The sequence below is a fragment of the Onychostruthus taczanowskii genome, unplaced genomic scaffold (genome assembly GCF_017590055.1).
Source record: "Onychostruthus taczanowskii isolate IOZ18803 unplaced genomic scaffold, ASM1759005v1 scaffold6, whole genome shotgun sequence".
Classification (NCBI taxonomy): domain Eukaryota; kingdom Metazoa; phylum Chordata; class Aves; order Passeriformes; family Passeridae; genus Onychostruthus; species Onychostruthus taczanowskii.
Window position 1 is genome coordinate 1,095,200 of NW_024503679.1, and position 19,362 is coordinate 1,114,561.

At 54.3% G+C, this 19,362-nt stretch overlaps 2 protein-coding genes across 6 annotated transcripts; one reads left to right on the forward strand and one right to left on the reverse strand.

Annotated features, from left to right (window-relative positions):
• Positions 1-352: 352 nt before the first annotated feature.
• GRAMD2A (GRAM domain containing 2A) lies at positions 353-11,398 on the forward strand. 4 transcript variants are annotated; one of them, XM_041418627.1, is made up of 12 exons: positions 353-680; positions 3,040-3,178; positions 3,885-3,942; positions 5,249-5,321; positions 5,416-5,519; positions 6,092-6,190; positions 7,110-7,181; positions 8,032-8,094; positions 9,159-9,315; positions 9,580-9,679; positions 9,771-9,878; positions 10,351-11,398. In XM_041418627.1, exons 2-12 carry the CDS (start codon positions 3,075-3,077, stop codon positions 10,352-10,354), a joined length of 942 nt encoding a protein of 313 aa, XP_041274561.1. In that variant the 5' UTR covers positions 353-680; positions 3,040-3,074; the 3' UTR covers positions 10,355-11,398. The 4 variants fall into 4 exon arrangements, with proteins under 4 accessions (XP_041274561.1, XP_041274560.1, XP_041274562.1 ...); XM_041418626.1 differs by having other exon boundaries at positions 3,065-3,178; XM_041418628.1 differs by lacking the exon at positions 10,351-11,398 and having other exon boundaries at positions 3,065-3,178; positions 9,771-9,882.
• Positions 11,399-12,821: 1,423 nt separating this feature from the next.
• SENP8 (SUMO peptidase family member, NEDD8 specific) lies at positions 12,822-19,270 on the reverse strand. 2 transcript variants are annotated; one of them, XM_041418631.1, is made up of 3 exons: positions 19,194-19,270; positions 18,584-18,661; positions 12,822-15,077 (listed from the first exon to the last, which is right to left on the reverse strand). In XM_041418631.1, exon 3 carries the CDS (start codon positions 15,047-15,049, stop codon positions 14,411-14,413), a length of 639 nt encoding a protein of 212 aa, XP_041274565.1. In that variant the 5' UTR covers positions 15,050-15,077; positions 18,584-18,661; positions 19,194-19,270; the 3' UTR covers positions 12,822-14,410. The 2 variants fall into 2 exon arrangements, with proteins under 2 accessions (XP_041274565.1, XP_041274566.1); XM_041418632.1 differs by lacking the exon at positions 19,194-19,270 and adding an exon at positions 19,118-19,152.
• Between the last annotated feature and the right edge of the window lie 92 nt (positions 19,271-19,362).

Consider the following 19,362-nt stretch of genomic DNA (forward strand, 5'->3'; position numbering starts at 1 on the left):
GCTTCGCCTGAGGGGCTCTGAGCGCCGGCGGGGATGGGATCTGCGCCGGGGCTGCCCCGGGCGCGGCCCCGGCGCTGGCCGAGACCCGCAGTCCCGCCGTGCCCCGCTCAGCCCCGCAGCACGAGGGTCGCCTCCCTTCGTGCTCCCTCCGTGCCGCGGGGCCCCGCCCGGAGCGGCTCCCGCTGAGATGAGACCCAGCGCCCCGGGCGCTGCGGGCATCCCGGGACCCGGGTCTCGGCTCCGTCCCGGCCGTGACCCCCCGGTTCCCGGGGCGGGGAACACCGGGCACACCGCGGGACGGACACGCGGGGCTCCCTCCGGCCTTGACGTCGCGCCTCGTTCTCTCCCGCCAGCGCCGCTCGGCTCCGGCCGTTCCTCTCCAGCATCCCGGGGTGGCTCCGCTCCAGCTCCGACACGCGGGACTGAAATGACCTTGGACGCCGGGACCAAGGGCAGCTCGCCGAATCCCGCCCGGGCTCGCTCGGGCCGCGGCCGCCCGCCCGCCGGTGCCTCCCTCCGCCTCTGAGCCTCCCGGGGTTCACTGGGAGGCGGGATCCCTGCCTGGCTCGCTCCGGCCTCCGCCGCGCGCTTCTCCGGCAGCGGGGAAGGGATCCAGCGAAAATCGTTCGACGACGGAGGGGCTCGCGCCGGACCTTTTCCAGGCTGGATCCCAGCGCCGCGTAAGGGAAGGGAGACGCGGATCCCGTGGGAGGGAGAAGCACCGGGTTTCGCGTGGCAAAACCTGGGCGTTCAGGGAGCCGGGGTGGGCGGGTAGGAGGTGTCAGAAATGGGCAAAAGGTCGCTGGATTGTTTTCACCTTGCTGGGAACTTCTACATCAACCCTCTCTGCCTCCTCTCTGGAGCTCTGAACTCCGACTGGTTTTGTTCCACTTTTATTTTGGGACACTTGGGATGGTGAGTTTACCTTAGGAACAGCTTGGTGCTGAACAAATTCTTTGAGGAGGGTGACAGTATGAGCTGCTAGAAAGAGTTTTTCTCACTGTGCTGGCACTGGAAGCACCTCTTGGAAGGGAAACCTCCCTGTGCCTGGAGCCTAGCCTTACCCTGTGCTCCCACACTCTGGATGTGTGGGATGCATCCCATACATTATTAGCCCTGATACATCTAGGAGCCAGGATGGAGCAAGATCTGGACAGAGGAGACAAAGCAGCTCCTGTGATGTCCCTGCTGGAGCTGAGGATGCTCCTCACAGCCCCCAGACTCCCCCTGGAGCATCCCACTGCCAGCACTGTGTCCGGGAGTTGTCCCTGATGGTGGCTATGAGAGGGAGAGAAAACAAGGATGCAGCACTTCCAAGTGCTTTCCAGCCTGTGTGTTTTCTCATTTTAGGGGATTTCTGTGTGTTTGGTGACCTCAGAGGTGGTTCTGATGCCTTTGCCTCTCCCCAATCCCTGTGTGGTGCCCCTTGGTGTCAGCGCCGGTTGGGGATAAATCCGCTCACCCGGATTAAGCAGTGCAGGCACTTGCGGATTTAAGGAATGACGTGAGGGAAGCCAGAGAGTGCTGAGCTCTGGGCAAGGAGGCTCCAGATTGGGTCAGAGCCCCTTTCCAGCATGAGAGAAGGGCAGATGGAGGCTTGGTGCCTCCATGATAGGAGTTTCAGTCTAAGGGCAGGATGGCATCCCCTGGCAGAGGATACCTGAGGAGCCAGCCAGGGAAAACACCTTTGGATGCTATGCCAGGCGATGTTATTTTGCTGCTTCTTGTCAGTAAGGTCTCTTTTTCCTTCCTGACACATCCTTTGACCTGAGCTCCTAAAAACCCACAACCTCAGTGTGTCCATCCCATCCCTGCAGTGCTTGGACTCCAGGGCTGTGCAGGCAGGTCTTTGCCAACAGTGGCTGTGGGGATCCAGGGCTATTTCCCAGCCTGTTTCCAACCTCAAGGCACCAGTGACTTCTCTTTGGTTCTGTGCCCCCATGTATGTGTTAGGTGTTGTGGGAGCATTCCCTGTGCCTCCAGCTGGGAGTCAGCTGAGCTCCATTGCACCTGGACAGTGTTTTGGTTGGGCTCTGAGGCTGTGGGGATGTGGGAGCTCACACAGCTTCAGCTTTCAGCCCATTTATGCTGGGATCCAGCTGTTGGGATCCAGCACCCCTCTCCTGGCTTTCCTGAGTTGGGGGGATTATTTCCATGGGTTTTCCTTCAGACGAGCCCCTCAGAGCAGGAGCAGGATGTGTCTAGGGAAGTACAGGTGGCGAAGGAGCTGCTCTCAGAGTGCAGGAAGTTTGGTTGGCTCCTCGGCCTGGGCTCTGCCGCACTGCCGCGGCATCACCCCCGCGGGCCCCGGGATGCGCTCCAGCTCTGCGCCTGTCCCGCCTGCTGGCGCTCATCCTGTCCTGCCGCCGCCCCACCTGCTCTGCCATCGCCCCCTGCCTAGTGAGCTGAGTGCTTTCCCTGGAATAATTTCCTCTCCATGGGTCTGTGGCTGTTTGCTGGCTCTGCCTTGCCACCGGTCCCCTGGGATGGTGCTCTGCTTGGCTGCCAGTGCTGCAGCAATATCCAGTGGTTTGCCGAGGGTGGAAGTGTCACCTTTGTGGCCTGCCAGGTGATAACCTGCCTGCGGCGCTGGGCCCGTGTTTGCTTTGCCTGCCGTGGCTGATAAGCAACCTCTGATAACATTCCCAATGGTAAATAAGTGGCTCTACGGTGCCTGGTGATAGCTCTGCCCTGGGAGCATGGTGTTTGCTGACCAAGAGGAGCAGACCCTGGCTGAAATCCGTCCCCCCAAGGAGTTTCATAGCCCTGTGGTTTTTCCCATCCCAGCTTCCAGCATTTAAGGAGAAGAGTCTCTGCTTTGGAGGGTGTTATCGCAGGGAGCCGCAGCAGTTTGGCTGCTCTGTTCTGAGCGCCACGGTGTCCCTGGCAGAAAAATGACTTTTTTTAAATCTCCATATGACTTGAGAAATAGCAGAAGTATTGTTGCTGTCCTTGAGCGGCAGATTCTCATGTCTCTGTGCAGGCTGGGATTGAAGGGAACAGATTTACAGCTCCAGACCCCTTTTCCCCTTTCCCTAGGGGGCTGATGGGTGTCTCCTTGCAGTGCCACGCCGATGCATGAGAAGGCAGCTCCCCTGAAGAGCCCCGAGCCCAGGCACGGTCGTGAGAAGCTGGAGGTGTCCCACAAGCAGAAGAGTTTGGATTCCCTCGACGGCAGGTGAGGAGCAGCATCCCAAGGTCTGCCTGCCGTTGAGTGCTCTCTCTTTTCTGTCCTGCTGTGGCATTCCTGCTGCCTTCAAGCCCTGAATACTGCCTGTCAGCTGGAGCAGGGCACAGGGGGCACCCAATTTCATTTTCTTTCTGAAATATTGCGGGTATAAAAGCAGGGAAGTGAAAAGGTTTTGGGGAAGGGGATGGTATTCCCACTGCTGAGGCTGTTGGTAGGATATTGCTCTCTCCATGGTTTGTCCTTCCATCTGTCCATGGGATGGACATGGATGGATGTCCCTGTGCACGACCAAAGCTGAGTCCACCCTCCTGCTCAGGCACATTCCCAAATTCCTGCCTCTGCTTTCCCTGAGGAATCCTTGCCCCCACCGTCAAATCTGCACATTTCCACTCCCAACCTGTCCTAAGCTGCTGCCAGGACAGCTCCTTCCCCCAGAGCTGAGTGTGTGAAGTACCTTGATCCTGGTGCCTTCACTGGCTCTCGTCAGAGATCAGCCCTCAACAGCCAGTACTGACCCTCAGCAGTGCCCAGTGCCATGATAAATCACGGAGACACCCAAAATGTGGCTCTCTGGGGGTCTCTCTTCAGTCCTTTACATTTTTTTATGTCTCATATTGCAGCACACGTGTTTTAGGCAGCAGATGAGAGAGCTGTTGCTCTTTGCTTACCTGGTGATTATCGTTTTTCTTTCCAGCCTCCGCCTGAACGAAGCCCTCAAGGATGAGGACATCAAGAAATGCCACCGGGAAGTGGTAAGCCTTTGGCTTTGGGAATGACCAGGCTGGAGTGTTGTAGCCTGTTGCCCCAGGAGGAGCCTATCTGGGGTCTCAGCTGTGGGCTGAAGGAGTCAGAGACATCTTCTGATGTGGAGCTTCCTGTGTGTAATTTCAGGAGATGTGGTGATGGTTTTGTGTGGCCCGTGCTCTACCTTGCAAATGCTTCCGGGATTTTCCATCTAGAGCAAAGGAGAAAGTGGAAATGTTGACTGAGAACAGATAAATTTCTGTCCATTTGAATCTTTCTGCTTGTTCAAATCATGCCCAAACTAGATAGTTTTTTAGGTCCGTCTACAGATAGGAGATGCTCTGGAAGAGGAAGGAGTGACAGGAAATGGCGTTTTTGCCTTTTTCCATGAAGAAAATTGAGGAGAAGAACGTTTTTCGACTTCCTCAGAGGCATCTGGGAGGGTGACAGGGCCAGCAGTGGATTTGTGCTGGGGCCAGGGGGTAATGCCCTCCGTGTTCTCCTGGAATGCTCCCACTGGCACCCCCACCATCCCAGCATCCCTCTGGGAGGTCTGAGCCAACTGCAGGTGCTGCTGAACCTTGATCCTCTTAGGGCCCAGCTCATCCGGTGACAAGGTGCGCAGAGCACAGGTGACCTCGTACCTGTGGGCAGGAGGGCTCTGCCTGCGTGGCTGCCACCAACCAGCCTTGCTGCGCCAGCCTTCTCTGCATCCTGGCAAAGCAGCTCCTGCCTTGGTGACAGCGGGACAGCCGTATCCCATGGGAGCATCCCGAGGGCAGGGGGCACAAAGCTGCCTTACAGGACCGGTTGAGCAGATTTTTGGAGGATATTGAAGTGCTTCGGAGCTTTACCTTCGCCACAGGAGCGTTTCAGGGCCGACCTGCCGAGCCTCCCGCCGCGGCTGCCGGCAGGCTTTGAAGTGGCGCCGGGAATATAAATAGCTGGATGGCGCGGCGCGATGGGCGCAAAGCAAGTGTTGTCACTGTGTCCCGGATAAGGGAAGAGGAGGAGGAGAGAAACCGCTGGGCAAAACAAACTGCCTGCAGAGGAGCCTGGCAGAAAACCGGCTCCTCACCAGCAGCCCCTGTAGCTATTAAGGGAAATGTTAATCTGGGAGGATGGCACAGCCTTCGCCGGGTGCTGGATCATCCAGCCTTCCTCTAATCCGTCGGGGCTCCTGTTCCCAGCCCGGTGGGACCCCCCTGCGCCGGTCCCGGGTGCGGGCAGAGGGAGGTTTTCTTGCAGGAGAGGGATTTTTGGATCTCCTTATCGGCAAGGTCACCGGATAACTTTGCTCTGCTTTTCTTTCAGGCTGCTAGCAAGTACAACTCCCAGTACCACAAGCTGTTCAAGGACATCCCGACGGAGGAGAGCGTGCTGAAAGGTGCGTGGCAGGGTGAGGGATGGGCACGGAGGCGGAGGATCGGCACGGGAGGATCTGGCACAGGCATTGCCACGGTTCTCTCTTTGCCTTGCAGTTTGCTCCTGCGCGCTCCAGAGAGACATCCTCATCCAGGGAAGGCTTTACATCTCCCCCAACTGGCTCTGCTTCTACGCAAACCTTTTTGGGAAGGACATTAAGGTAACGTGGGCACCAGCCCACCCTGGTCCCTCAGGGCTTGTAACCACAGCTCATCCCCTCTTTCACCAGAATACCACCAAAATCCCCAACAAAAACCTCCAGTAGGAAAGGGAGCACAGCCGTGCCTCCCGCTCTGATGACCTGTGGCATCAGCCTGGGGAAACCAAATATTGGTTTGATTTAAAATTCCCTGATGCAAAACCTCCTTCCAGCCGCAGTGGTGCTTCAAGGAAGATCAAAGGTTTTGGGGGGGGTGAGATTTGAATCTCTCTTGGCTTTTCTTCTTGATTTACAATCTGATGTTTCCCCATTAGTCTTGTGGCTGACGGGGATCTTGGGCAGAGACAGCTTCCTTTAAAACTGGGCTGAAGGATTGAATTATTTATATGTGATGCTTTAAACAAATACCTGAAGGAAGCTCGAGGTTTCAGCAAAGTTACCCTGCCAAAAATAACGTCCTGCCTTATTTTTCACCCTCCCTGGGCTTGCACAGGGGGCTCTTCTGACGGGTCTTAGGGAGGCTGGCTGGAAGATGCTTGTGCTGTGTCCATCCCAGTGTTCCTGCCCTGCAGGTGGTGATCCCAGTGGTGTCTGTACAGCTGATAAAGAAGCACAAGACGGCTCGGCTGCTGCCCAACGGCCTGGCCATCACCACCACCGCCAGCAGAAAGGTAACACCAACACACAGCAGATGCCCAGGTCCAAACTGGATGTGGTTTGAGAGCAGCGAAGGAAGCGATTCCCATCCCTGGTTAGAGAGTGAGAGTTGCTCTCTGTGCTGGTTGCCAGCCAGGGCAAACACCACAGCTTTGCTTTTGTTCCTGAATTTCACTTTGTTCCTGGACGAAGCAAAGCCCAAGTGAAACTCGGCCGAGCCTGACAAATCCCTGCCAGGCTCACGTAAAACCTTTAAACTCCTTAAGCACAAGTAGGGAAAGGGTTTGGGCTGGCATTCAGCCAGAGCTGGCGGAAAACATGGATACAGGGCTGCGTTTCCAGCTTTTAAATCCTGTTGGATGTTGTTGGCTGCAGTGAGCTGATGTAGTGTGTCCAAGTCCTCGTCTGCCCAGGTGCTGCTGCCAGCACTGTGTGTTGCCTGTCCCTGCCAGGGAGGGGGTTGTTCCTGCAGAATGTTGGGAGGCAGTTATTCCTGTGGAATTTGGGAGGTGGGTTTTAGCAGGGAGTGGCACAGGGTAGGATATGGGCATTCAAAGCCATGTGTGGCTGCACTGCATGTCACCAGGGGCTCTGTGTCAGGCATGGTGAGTGTGGCCCTGTGTCCCTTCCATCCCTGGGGATGTTTTCTGTAGGTCCTGGCCCCATTTGCTGCCGTGTCCCTCTGGGCTGAGCATGGGAAAACTGTAGGAACAGCAACTGAGCAAGACTGGCCCCAAAAAAATCTGGTCCAGGTTTTAGCAGGCTGCAAAAATAACAGCAGGGAAGCTCCACAGGGAAATGCCTGTGGGGGAGATGTGACTCCTGAAAACGGGGAGATTCAAGGGCATGATGTCTCTGCCTGTCACTGCCTGTGGAGAACTGGACTCTGGATGGGGGGAATCTCTCCCAACAGCTCGCCTCTTTCTCTTGCAGTACATCTTTGTATCCCTCATCTCTCGTGACAGCGTCTATGATGTCCTGAGGAGAGTCTGCACCCACCTGCAGGTACCTCCACTCTGTGTCCCACCGTGTGTCCATGGCCCTGAGGTTCTGCACCTTCCCTTCGGGCTGAGCACAGCTCTTCATCACTGCCTCCAAGGCTTTGGACTGCTCCCAAAGCCTTCTCCAATTCCCAGCATCCTCACTCCTCAGCAAGGGATGGGAAGGGGGCAGGAGCCATGCCTTGGGCACGTCCTGTCCCTGTGGGCTTTTCTGGGTCATGGATGAGGCAGAGCTCCGAGTTTCTGCTCTCTCTCAGGGCGTGGGTATGAATTATTTATAATCTGGTGGTAATACTAGTTCTGCCACTCTGCACATTGATGCCTTTTGCCCAGATCTAAAGTTTTAAGGGGAGAAAGAATGGTACAAAGTTAAAGAATTTAACTTAAGTGGGGGAAGACATCCATCAGCCCCTGAGCTGGAGAGGATGACTGTGGGGACCTCTTCTCCCTGACTTTGAAGCATGTGGGAAGCCATACAGGAGCCCTGCCCTGCCCTGCCCAGGAGGGTGTGTGCCAGCTGTGCGAGGGCAACCATTTGGATGATTCAGCCCTGTTGCCAAACTGGGGGACTTATTCATTGAAATGGGCTCTGCCCAGATGTACCCTTCTTTTTTTTACCCCCTGATGTTTTATCCTGTCCATGGAAGCCCTTGGCTCAATCATGGCCCCACCAGGTTTTTGTGATGGGAAGCACTGATGCAGTGCCCTTTCCCCATGCCCCAAATCCTCATGATTATAAGTTCTAGCAGCTGCTCTTCATAGTCTTAGCAGAAAAGCCCAGATTCCATTTTGTGGCTGAGGCTGAAGCAGGGAGAGCTGGCACTGTAATGCCCCATCCTGTCCTCCCCATCTAGGTTTCCAGTAAGAAGAGCTTGAGTCTGAAGGAGCTGTCGGAGGAGCCGGACTCCGTGTCACTGGTGAGAGTCAGGGCAGCTCTGGGAGAGAAGAGGAGAGACCCCCTGAGCTCGTGCTGTGGGTGGAGAGGGCCTGCCTTGGTGGGTTTGACACTGTCTGGTGGCTGCTCAGAGAGTCAGGAGAGAGCTGGTTCTTCTGTTGGTGCCATCAAAGGGTGCAAGGATGTGCCTGTTGCCATCATAGCTTGTCCTCTGGGACCCTCATCCCCAGACTTGGCAGGAGCAGATGGGTCAATAGGGCTGCCTGAGCACAGCCAGTGACTCTGTCTGTGTATAGACAGAAAAACTTCAGAGATTTGAAAAATGCCACCACTCTGCTCCCCAGCGGCTGATGCTGTTCACAGCTGGGAATGTGGATAACAGGCTGGGAATGTGGTTGAGTTACCCAAAAATCTGCAGGATGAGTAGGATGGTGGGAGAGGGAAACACCTGCTGACCCATGGCATGATCCAGGGAGCATGGGAGCCATATCCTGCACCTTTGGAACAGGGTGTCTTCCATGGCTGCTGGTCCTGAGCCTCGGGCTGCGTGCAGGAGGTGACAGTTGGGGTGCACCAGAGGGTGACAGGTGGGATGTCACCCATGGCCTGGTGACATCCCAGGGGTTAAAGATTCATTTCACGGCCTGAACTGGGAGTGACCCAGGCTGATCTGGCATTATCTCCTGGTGCTTCAGTGGGATGCAGCCCTTCAGCAGCTCCAGCCCTGGGAACTCTCCATTATGGGAGCCCCTCTCTGTGCCAGCTGCCGCCCTGCTTGATTTGTTGTCTTTTTGGGGCACTTTTTTGCCCTATTTAGGGCCTGCTGGAGAACTCCAGGTGTCCACCCTGAGCTTCAAGGGGTAGAGGAGGCAGCAGCTGGTATTTGGGGCAGGTGTTGGGTGTATGGGCAGGTCCTTCTTTGATAGTAGGAACCTGCATTCCTAGGGAGCCATCATGGAAGACTAGCTCTCCCTCGGGATGATGTTTTCAATGTGCTGGTGCTCCAAGGTTTGAGTTTGAATCTGGCTCCCCCATATTCATGGCAGTGCTGGTTTCATTCATGGCTCACCAGGACTGTTCCCACAGGAGGTGATTGTCCCTGAGGGCAAGTGGAGGAAGGTGTCACCTACCTCACTGTCACTGTCACTGCCAGATGCCGACTACCAGTGCATCCACCGGGCCTCTGTCAGCAGCCTGAGCACCAAGGAGAGCTCCTTCACCTCTGAGGAGCCACTGGTTTCAGGTGAGGGGCATGAGATTGTGCCCTGCTCCACATGGGTGATAAGCTCCATAAAAGTGTGTTCATCCATCCTCTGCTCTCGTGCAGGGGAATTCTGCCTTACAGATTAGGCTGGGAGTCAACTATGGAGTCCTGGGAATGGGCTGGGGTCTCCTGGCTGCAGGGTCTGAGCCCATGAGGGAGGAATATTTGATGTTTTCTGGTTGCTGTAGGAGCAGGAGCATCAGCCAAGTGTGGCTGTGCCGCTGACTCTGGGTTTGCTTTCAGAAAGTGCAATAAACACCGAGGAGGAGCTGGAGGTGGAGCAGAGCTGTGTGGCAGAGCTGAGACCCTCTGACTACCAGCTCCTGAAGATCTTCATCGTGCTGTAAGTGCCAAGGGTGCTGGGAAGCTGGGGGGACACTGGGAATGTCAGTCTCAGTCTCAACTGGGTGTTTGGCTTCTTCCTCTGTTCCCAGCATCTGTCTCCTGGTTGTGTCCTCCTCGTACCTGGCATTCCGCATCTTCCGTCTGGAGCAGCAGCTCTGCTCTCTGAACCGGGATTACCTCTCCCGCGGGCACAGGAGGTGAGGGGCCCTCAAGGACGTTGTGGGACACACAGCTCATGACATGAGTGGAGGACTTGAGGGAATGTGGGTGCAAAGAGGAATGGCTCTGCTCTGTGATGTGTCTAAGGAATGCTTTGTCCCTTATCCTGGGCCTGCTGTTGGGCTGGCCAGTGACAGAACCCACAGTGCCATCTCCAGACCAGAGGTGATCCCATCAACTGCTGGTTTGAGTGACTGGGAAGCTCTGCTGTCCTGGAGACTCTGGAGCTTGGGAAGAGGTTTCCTCATTGGTTTGGGGCTGGTTCTCCAGTTGTAGGAAGCACCAGGACATTTTTGGAGCTGGGCTGTGCCTGGGGGCTAAGGCCATGGATGTCAGCATGGGATGGACAGGAGGGGAATCTCCTTGGGCTGAGGACATCAGAAGGCACTGGGATGGGATACGGAGCCTGTGCAGTTACTCATCCCATCTTACCCCACTCCCTGCTTGCAGGTGACCGCTCCCCAGGTGCTGGCTGAGGATGGACACTGAGGTGGTGGCACCCTGCCCACGGATCCCGGTGCTGTGTCCTCCCAGCCGTGGCTGTTACATTTGGTCCGGCTTTCCCTCGGCTGGTAAAATGGGACCAAGTATTTTCTCTCTTCCTTTGGGCACTTGCTCCTGGTGGGACTTTCCAGCCAGGTTCTGGCCACCAGTGCCAACTCCCCATCCCACTGGAAACCTGTTTTCTCCCTGGGACACTGCTGTGCTGTAGCACCGGACAGTGGCTCGGGGCTGCCGAGCACTTGGACCTTCCCTTAGGACTTGCTGCTAAGATGGATGCTGATTTTTATTTCAGGCTTGTTTTTTTTCTTGTTAAAAGATGACCTTGGGCTCACCAGGAACCCCCAGAAATGTGGATGAGTTGCCACTGCTGCTCTGGGAGAACCCACCTGTTTGTCCCTCAGTATCCCTGGGAATGTTCCTGGAGGAATGGCCCTGAATACAGGGATCTGTGGGGATGGGGAGAAAGGGCCCACTAGCCCTGTGGGGTGTCCCTCATTTATCCCACACACAACAGTGGGGGTTCAAGCCAGGGCTCCCCAGCCCTTCTCTCCTGGAGCACCGAGCTCAGAGAGGGGAGGGTGTGTGTGTGCATCCCTTGCAAAGCACTTTAAGGTCCCCAGACCAGGTGTCCTCGCTGGGGTTCACACCTGGCACAGATGAACTTTGTCAGTCCTGCTCGCCCCATGAGGACGCTGGAAAGGAGCCCATGGCTGGCACTGGGGAATGTCCCAGAGTGCACAATCTGTGCCCTGGTTCGTGTTAACCCTGTCACTGCATGGAACCGAGTGCTGCAGGATCTGTCTCGCAGGATTTGTCCCACAGCCCCCCTGGGAGCACTCTGGGGTGGCAGGTGGTACCGGTGTGATTCCTTTCTTTCCTGTTTTTTTGGGAACTACAAGTGCTGATGGGGCCAAATCCCGGCGCCCTGGGGAAGAGCTCATTGCTCGCTCTGGGCTTGGAATGGCTTTTAAATGGAATTAAAATAAACCCTGGATTTTCTAGCACATCATTGCCTCTTACCAGCGTTCTCCACAGTGGTGCTAGGCTGTGAGCCCCAAAACCGGGCACCCCAAAATCTGTGCTGTCCCAGAGTCCCTTCAGGACGTGAGTGACATGGGGACAAGGGGACAGGGATGCTCCCGATGGAGGAGCCAAGGAGGTTACTGCACTAGATGGCAGCAGAGACTGCGGGATGTGACGCGCTGGTGACAGCGCTGCTGGGGAGGGAGCTGAGTTGCAGACCCACCCCGCTGGGCTGGGCAGGGGAGCCTTCCTCTTTCTCCTCCTCCTCCCTGCACATTCATTGCAGCCCCACCCAGCTGGGCTGGGCAGGGTGAGCCTTCCTCTTTCTCCTCCTCCTCCCTGCACATTCACAACCCAATTCCACTCCTTTCCCCGGCCTGGACCATGCAGCAAAATGCATGAAAATGGCCCAACTTGAAAACCACGGTGGCACTGGTTAAGTGGGGACAGGGGTGGTGTCACCTGTTTTGGGCGGGATTTAGCACCCGGGGGTGCCTGGGGGGGATGGTCTGGTTTATTCAGAGCCCTGGCATTATGGGGCTGTCGGAGCCTTTGATTCCCTGGGTGACCTGGAGGATGAAAGGCGCCGTCCTGTCCTCGCCAGGGACTCACCCAGCTTGTTTACGTGGTGTTGTTTTTCCAACAAACAAGTTGGTGTTTAGTGAGTGAGTCCAACCTCAAAGTGGGGCTCTTGGCCCCAAAAAGAGGTTTAGAGGTTGAGGACTGGGGGGGGTTTGGTCCGATGTGCCCAGCCTGGTGTTTGTTGGGTCCTCCAACAGCAGGTGCTTGGGGCTCCTGTGCTGAGGCCAAGCCAGGAATGTGGTCTCCTTTCAAGACTCCTTGGTTAAAGCCAGTAGTGGGATGAGCCATGGGTGCAGTGACTTCTAGGAGGTTTGGAGGAGCACTGGGATGAACCCCCAGTGTGCTTTTGGAGGGCTCTGCTGCCAGGTGTGGTTGCAAGGTTCTGGTTTTGTTTCCCATCTGGTGTCTGCCTGCCTGGTTTGGTGCACGTTGGCTCTCCCAATGACGTCCTGCTTGAGCCTATTTGCTTTTCTTTGTGTAAAGAAATGCCACGTAAAAGCCTCGGGTGCAGGGAACATCCTTGGACAGTCACCTTGCTGGCCTGGAAACAACAATGAGGAGCACAGGGTGGTGCTGGAGGAGCACAGCCCCTGCCCTCACATCCCCCTGCTCTTGCCCATGTCACACCCATGGTCCCATCTTCTGTCTTCCTCCCTCCCCAGCCCAAGCCAATCTCTAAAAATAGGATTGGGAGATTAAATCAGCCAAGGCAGCTCTGTCAGACGGATGAGTCAGAGCCACCATGCTGTTACACTCTGCACCACAGCATTAGCAGGGACACCAAGGACTGGATGACGCTGGGAAGCACACAGTTTGGTCTGAGTTTTATTTGGAATTTGGGAGTGGCAGTGATGTTGCTCTGGCAAAGCCCCTCAGAGTCCAAAGGGAATCCCCTTCAGCAAGCAGCTGGATCCTGTTCTGGCTCCAGCTGAGTGGGTTTTCCAGGGAGGGCTGGTGCTGGAGGCTGCTCTCCTGTCCAGGCAGTGTTAGGAGGGAGGGGAACAGCCCCAACCCTTGTCAGGCCCCAGTGCTGCCATGAGGGTGTTTTGGGGCTGCCTGGGCTGATTTCTTGACATTCACTTGGAGCAAGGGAAGGTGAAGCCCTCCAACCCCTCAGTGCTGTGCTGCTGCACTCACTGGTGATGAAGAGCTCCAGGTTAAAAACAATCCTTCCTCAAGGGTTGTATTTAACCCGGATTTCCCGTCTCAGGTAGGGGTGTGGTTGCTCTGCTAGACACCACCTGAGCAACCTGTTCTTTGCTTCTCACCAGGTGAGAGATTATTCCTTATCCTGCAATGACATCTCAGTTTAATTTTTATTTTCCACACTGCTAAGCCTGTCTTTAAGGAGAGGATCCACTCTGGGATCCCAGCCATCATCCAGCACGGGAAGAGAAGTGTTTCAGTTTTCTGAAGTGCATTAAGGACTTCAAGGAGCCCGCAGTTATCTTTGGCTTTTATACCTCAAACTCTGTCCTTTTGTTCTCCCTGGTGTGTTTTTTTTTTTTTTTTTCTCTCAAGTAACAGAACTGGTTTTGTGTTATGAGCAGCGACCGCTAACAAGGGTTGGGGAGCACTGACAAACCCTCCCTGCACAGAGACGACCTAAAATCCTAATGAAAAACACCAAACTTCAAAGAGTGAGTGTTGCTTTTCATCTCAATTAAGTTTCTTTTCCTAGGATTGGCTTTCTCAGCTTCCTATTAATCTTCCAGCAGTTCAGAGTCAGGTTTTAATTTGCAATAAGAACAAGCAGGGGTGGGGGACCAAAAAAAGCCATCGCTGTGTGGCTGAGGAGCACCTGGCTGATGAAAAATGACTTTGATTTTGCCCTGTTCTTAAATTAATTGTAGCATTTCCTTTGCAGTCTCATCTTTTTGCAGTGACATCTCAGTGTTAGATTTTCAGGGGTGCAAAATCCTGGCTTCTAAATCCAACATTTCTCCAATACCATTAGCAGGAGGCACAAATTAGAACTGTCCACGATAAGCACTTGGGGGCTTGGGTTTAAAGAACATTTGCTAAACGTGGCTTGGAAGGACAATTCCTGGAGCCAACTAAAGCCAGCTAATGAGGGTGTGTTGCCTGCTGGGCACAGGTGGAGAAGTCTCTTTAGCAACCTGTTTTGCCGCAGCGATTACTGTAAAAATTTACCATGGAGAGGGTTTCTTTGAAAGCAAAGTGACTCTTGTCATTAGAAGCTGAGACAGACCGGTGATTTCGAGAGGAGAATAAGGCTTTTCCTGGAGGGAATGGGGTGTTTGGGGGGTGTAGCCATGCTAGAGGGGTTACATTCTTTTTCTTTGGGACAATCCTGTGCATGGGCATCTCCCTCAGGCACTGGGGGTGCTGCCTCTTGGACTGGGAAGGCAGTTTTTGGGGGGCCGGAGGTGCATCCCCATCACTTCTCTGCCAGTTTTGTGATGAGAGCTTTCCACTCTGACCTCTTCTGCGTGATGTAGGAGGGGGTGAGGAGCTGCAGCAGAGGCTCCATCCGGCCCTGGAAGTAGCCGTGGCACAGAGCCTCGGCGTTGCAGATCACATACATCCCACAGTCGTAGCTGTTCTGCTGTGCCGGTGCCTTCTCCTCCACAAAGGTGGCTTTGCCCCCTCTTTTTCCCAGAAAGGCCTCCAGTTTCCCTGCCACTTGCTTGGCATGTACAGAGTTGCATTTACTATGGGAATCGTAATGGGCAAAGCACTTCTTGTCCCTGAAATAAACCAGTAAGCTCCAGTGGGTGCCCCCAGCGGCCTGGCTGGAGTTGTCATTGATAGGCAGGAACAGCAGCTCCTTGCAGAGAAGGTCCAGGGGCTGGAGGAATATGGCTATTTCTTCCTGACTAAGGGCACACTTGATGAACTGGGCCACCTCGGGGCTGATGAAGCAAACACGGTGGCTGAACTCCTGGAACTGCTGGTTGGCGAAGTACTCGAAGGCGAAGCCGATGATGCGGTCGTTGAGCCAGTTCGGGGGCTCCAGCAGGGCCACGTCCGACTGCCTCAGCAGGCTGTCCACGTAGCTGAGAACCACGGGATCCATCCTGCGCTGCTCCGGGGCACCGCCAGAGCTGCAACAGACAGAGGAACACGGGTTGGGAACTGGATCACACCCGGGATACAGCCCACACCTGGATGCAGCCCAACAAACACCTCAAGTTCCTTCTCAGCAGCAGTAAGTGAGAGCCCAGGATTCCCAGATGGATATTTGCAGGACCATGAGAAGATGGAGAACATACAGTGCTGGGTTAAGCAGCAACCTACTGTGGCTCCAATGAGATCAACCTTCCATCCTGAGGATCTGAACCTCACAAGAAAGGAGTTTCAGAGCAGTTCCTGCACAGAAACCAGGAGGGATCCAGAAGTCAGGTCGTGTTTGCGTGTCTCAGTGTTTTGTGTGCAGTGACAAGCACTGGAGTTCTTTGCATCACCAGTATTCCCCTAAATAAAAACCTTCTTGGGCTGTCTGACAGACATATGGTCCCCTTCTCCAAGCACAGGGTGCCCCAGCTCTGTGCCAGAGGCACGACCTGTTCCAGGAGAACCTGCTGGGCTGCCAGCACAGGAGGCACAGCTGTGAGTAAGGAGCAACAAAGCAGGACGAGATCACAAACAAACCCGCTCCCAACCGTGGGAATCTTTATGACAACTCTCTACATAGCCAGAGTAGGATTTAGGAAATTTTCCACATGGAAATTTGATTTAGAGCCCCTATATCTACCCTGGTTTTCCTTTAGCTCTCACACCCTGCAGCCCTTCCAGGCTCCTCAGTGCTGTGATGCATCCTCAGCCTCTAGATCCTTTCCTGGCCAGGACTGGGCTAGAAATGCCACAACTTGGGACACAAATGACATGGAGCTGGTTTTGGCCTCATCCTTCCCTCCTCTGTCCCAAAGGCAGCACGAAAACATCTTCAGATTTCTGAAAGCCTCGTGTGAAAGCTCAGAATGATAAGATCACTTTAATATGATTCACTATAAATAAGTCACCAATTTTCCATCGTGATAAAGAAGAATGAAGCAAATGGCGTGTTCTGTTAGGAAGAAGTAGATTCACACTTCTTATTGTGACATGAATCATGAGGAATAACCTTCCTGGCCAGGGATGCATAAATTAAGGGATTTATCTCTCAAAAATGTTGGCAAGGTCCCCTGGCACATGACAGGCAAGGAACAGAATGGATGAGCCATGGTCCATGTGTAACACGTCGGAAGGAAGGGCCGAGGTGAGCGCTTGGGGCATGAAACAGCCAGTGAGCGTTGGTGTGTGGCTGGTGGATCCCGGAGATGCCGAGCAGCAGGAGTCACCGGAGGAAGGGAACAGCCCTTGTTTATGCTGAGCCAAACACAATGGCATTTGGACACGCTTCCGACCTTAATGAGCTCCAACTATTTCCAAGCTCGTGGTGCAAACCCTTGTAGTATAAAAACAAGAAATCCCAACAGAATCCCAGAAACTCCTCAGCCTGCCTGAATACAGCCTGGATTAAAGATCTGGACAGCCTCCAAACATCCTGTTTGGGGGTTTAACATGGGCACTGCTGAAATACTTCTTGTATGTGCCCACGAAATGCCCCAGATTTTCCTTTACATTGCATTCTTTCTGCTTCATCTTCTCCTGGACGTGTAGAAGTCCAGCCAATAGCTTTCCACTCCAGTCCAAATGAGATTAAGAGCGAGGGAAGCGTGTGTCCCGTGCTCTGTTAATTTTCCACTCTGCAGAAACATAGTTGTCTTTTTTTTTTTCCTGTCATGACATTTGGCAGGTTCCTCCAGTCAGGAAGGAGAGTGCAAGTGCTTAATTGCCACTAGCTACTACTTTTAATTTTATTGCCATCTGGTATTTGTGAAACTGCCTGTGAGTTCTGTGGGATGACTCACCACATGCAGCTCCAAGGGAAAACCCTTGGGAGGCTCCCTCAGAGCCAGGTCAGGTAAGCAGCAAGGACCAAAACAAAGTGGTGGGGCTGTGAAACGCCACTGGTGAGGTGGCTTTCTTTGGGAGAACCTCCCAAGAGCTAAAGATGGATCTGCAGAGGAGCCAGGACGTGGATCTGAGCCTCTGAGGAGTGTTGAAATCCCAACGTGGATTGGGAGCAGCTCTGCTCAGCCACAGCCAGGACTCTCTTCCTGAAGGCTCGGGCACATTCTGTTCAGTTTCCATAAAAATAAGAATAAATACTGGCACAGGCCTGGAACATTTGCTGGAGGTTGCCAATAAGTGTCTTGCTGGTTCATTTTATTTGCATATTAGTAGCTGGAATTTGTGCAAACTCCCTGGAATCCTCAGCTCCTCCAAGGGATTTCAGCTGCCCCATTTCCAATGCTGAGACGAGGAAACCGGGGAGACAGAAAGGAGCATTTCCATACAAACACCATCATTCCATTTACAGATTTGAAAACGGTGCTGTGCTGCATCAGTAGGGCAAGAGGTCAAGCTTCCCTCACTGAAGTTATAATAATTTAATTTAACAAATTAGGTGCTGGCATTAGTGCGAGTTCAATCCATAAATGGATGGGGCTCCTTCGTGTCCGGCAATGCAAAGCCTGTATTTTCCAACACTTGACCAAAAACCTCCCCAAACCTGTCATTTTCACACCATTAAAGACAACAACACTCTGCAAGTAATTGCTGAAGGCACTTGAGAGCCAAGGAATGAGACTCCTCAGTAACTGAGCATAAAAAGGCAGTGACAGAGCAACGGGAGCGTGAACCAGGGATGAATCAGAGTCCTAAAGTCTATTTTAATAATTAAAGGTGCTAAGAACCTCCAGAGTGAATAGTTCAGGGTGAGACGTCACTAGAGTCCTGCTCCTAATTTAAAGAGCATGGAGGTAAATAGGAAAATAAGTCACCTGGAACTGGTCTGAAAAAAATCCAGACTTTATCAGGGAGCAGGAAGAAGGACAGAGAAGGTTTTGTCTTTTAAAGATCAAGAGTAAAAGACCTTATGGTTTAACTTTCTATTCACTTTTCCTGGAGATACGGGGTTTAGATACCATGTCTAGATAGTTGTTAATGGAGCAAGATCAGACAAGGAACATTAATTTCTATTTACCAGCAGGAGCCAGGCTAGATGACACCTGAATCTTGTGTTTCCTGACAGAGCCAGAGGAAAAATTCATGGAAAATTAAACAATTCAGCCAGAACGGAAGCATAGTTGTCTCCTTTTCTGTTAAATATAAATAATCTCTCTGCAGCTGTAGGTTATAACTCTTGTACGATACAAGAACATCCCACTTCTGAAGGATGAACAGGCCACGGGTGCTGAAATCAGAGGAAAATACTCCAAGTTCCATACTCACTATGCCCAAACTGCTCCGTTCTGGACAAATTCCCCAAACCAGAGACCCTACAACCAATCTCAGAACCTCTCTTGGTGTCACAGCACGAAACCAAGAGCCACAGGAACAACACACAATAATTGTTTTTGCTCTCCAGGATGGGGCTCACCAAAACCTGGAGTTTAACAGGAAAAAACCCCTCGGTGAGCAGAACACCCGAGGGTGAGCGAGGGCACCGGGAATGTCCCGAGGGGATCCCGGCTGGGATCCCTAACCCCAGCGATGCACTCACCTCTCACCTCCCGCAGAGAGGGTCCAATCCAGGGAGCAGCAGGAGGCGCGGGGAGGGAATGTAACTTGCCTGAAAGACCTGGAGGGCACAGGGATCGGGTCAGGAGTGGGAATTCGCTCAGGGAAGCGATCGGGGTGTCCCACGCCCCACGGAGGAGGAGCGACCTGCTGACCCCGAGCCTGACCCCGAGCGGGTCCCGCCGCTCCGGTGCCGGATCAGAGCACGCCAGCAGCCCCGGGAAGATCCCGCTCGTCCCATCGCTTTTTTATTCACATAAAATAATCCCATTTATTTTGTGGGAGTAAACGGGAATTACGGGCCAGGAGAGGGTGCACCCGGCCCAGGGCCTGGCTGGGGTGGGAGCAGGGACCACCCACAGCACCGTCACACACCTCCACTCCCTTACCCATTTTACCCCTTTTTCTCCTTAAAACGCGGGCTTGAAGCTTCCGGGCCCGAGGCCGGCCAGCACCGACCCCCGACGGCTGCGGCCGGCACGACCCCCGGGCATGGCGCCCAGCGCCGGGTCCTTACCGGGACCTGGCTGACACTATGTCCCGCCATGTCCCGCCGTGTCCCGCGTTTCCCTCGCGTGTCCCCCGGGTCTCACCCGCCGCCTCATCGCCCGTCGCCGCCGCCGCTCGGTTACCGCGCACTGCCGTAAAGCGGCCGCGTCGTAACGACAGGGGGCGTATCCAGGGGCGTGCTCGTGGGCGTGCCCGCGGCGGGGCGGGGCGGGGCGGTGCGCGCGCCTGCCTCCCCGCCTGCCTCCGCCGGGC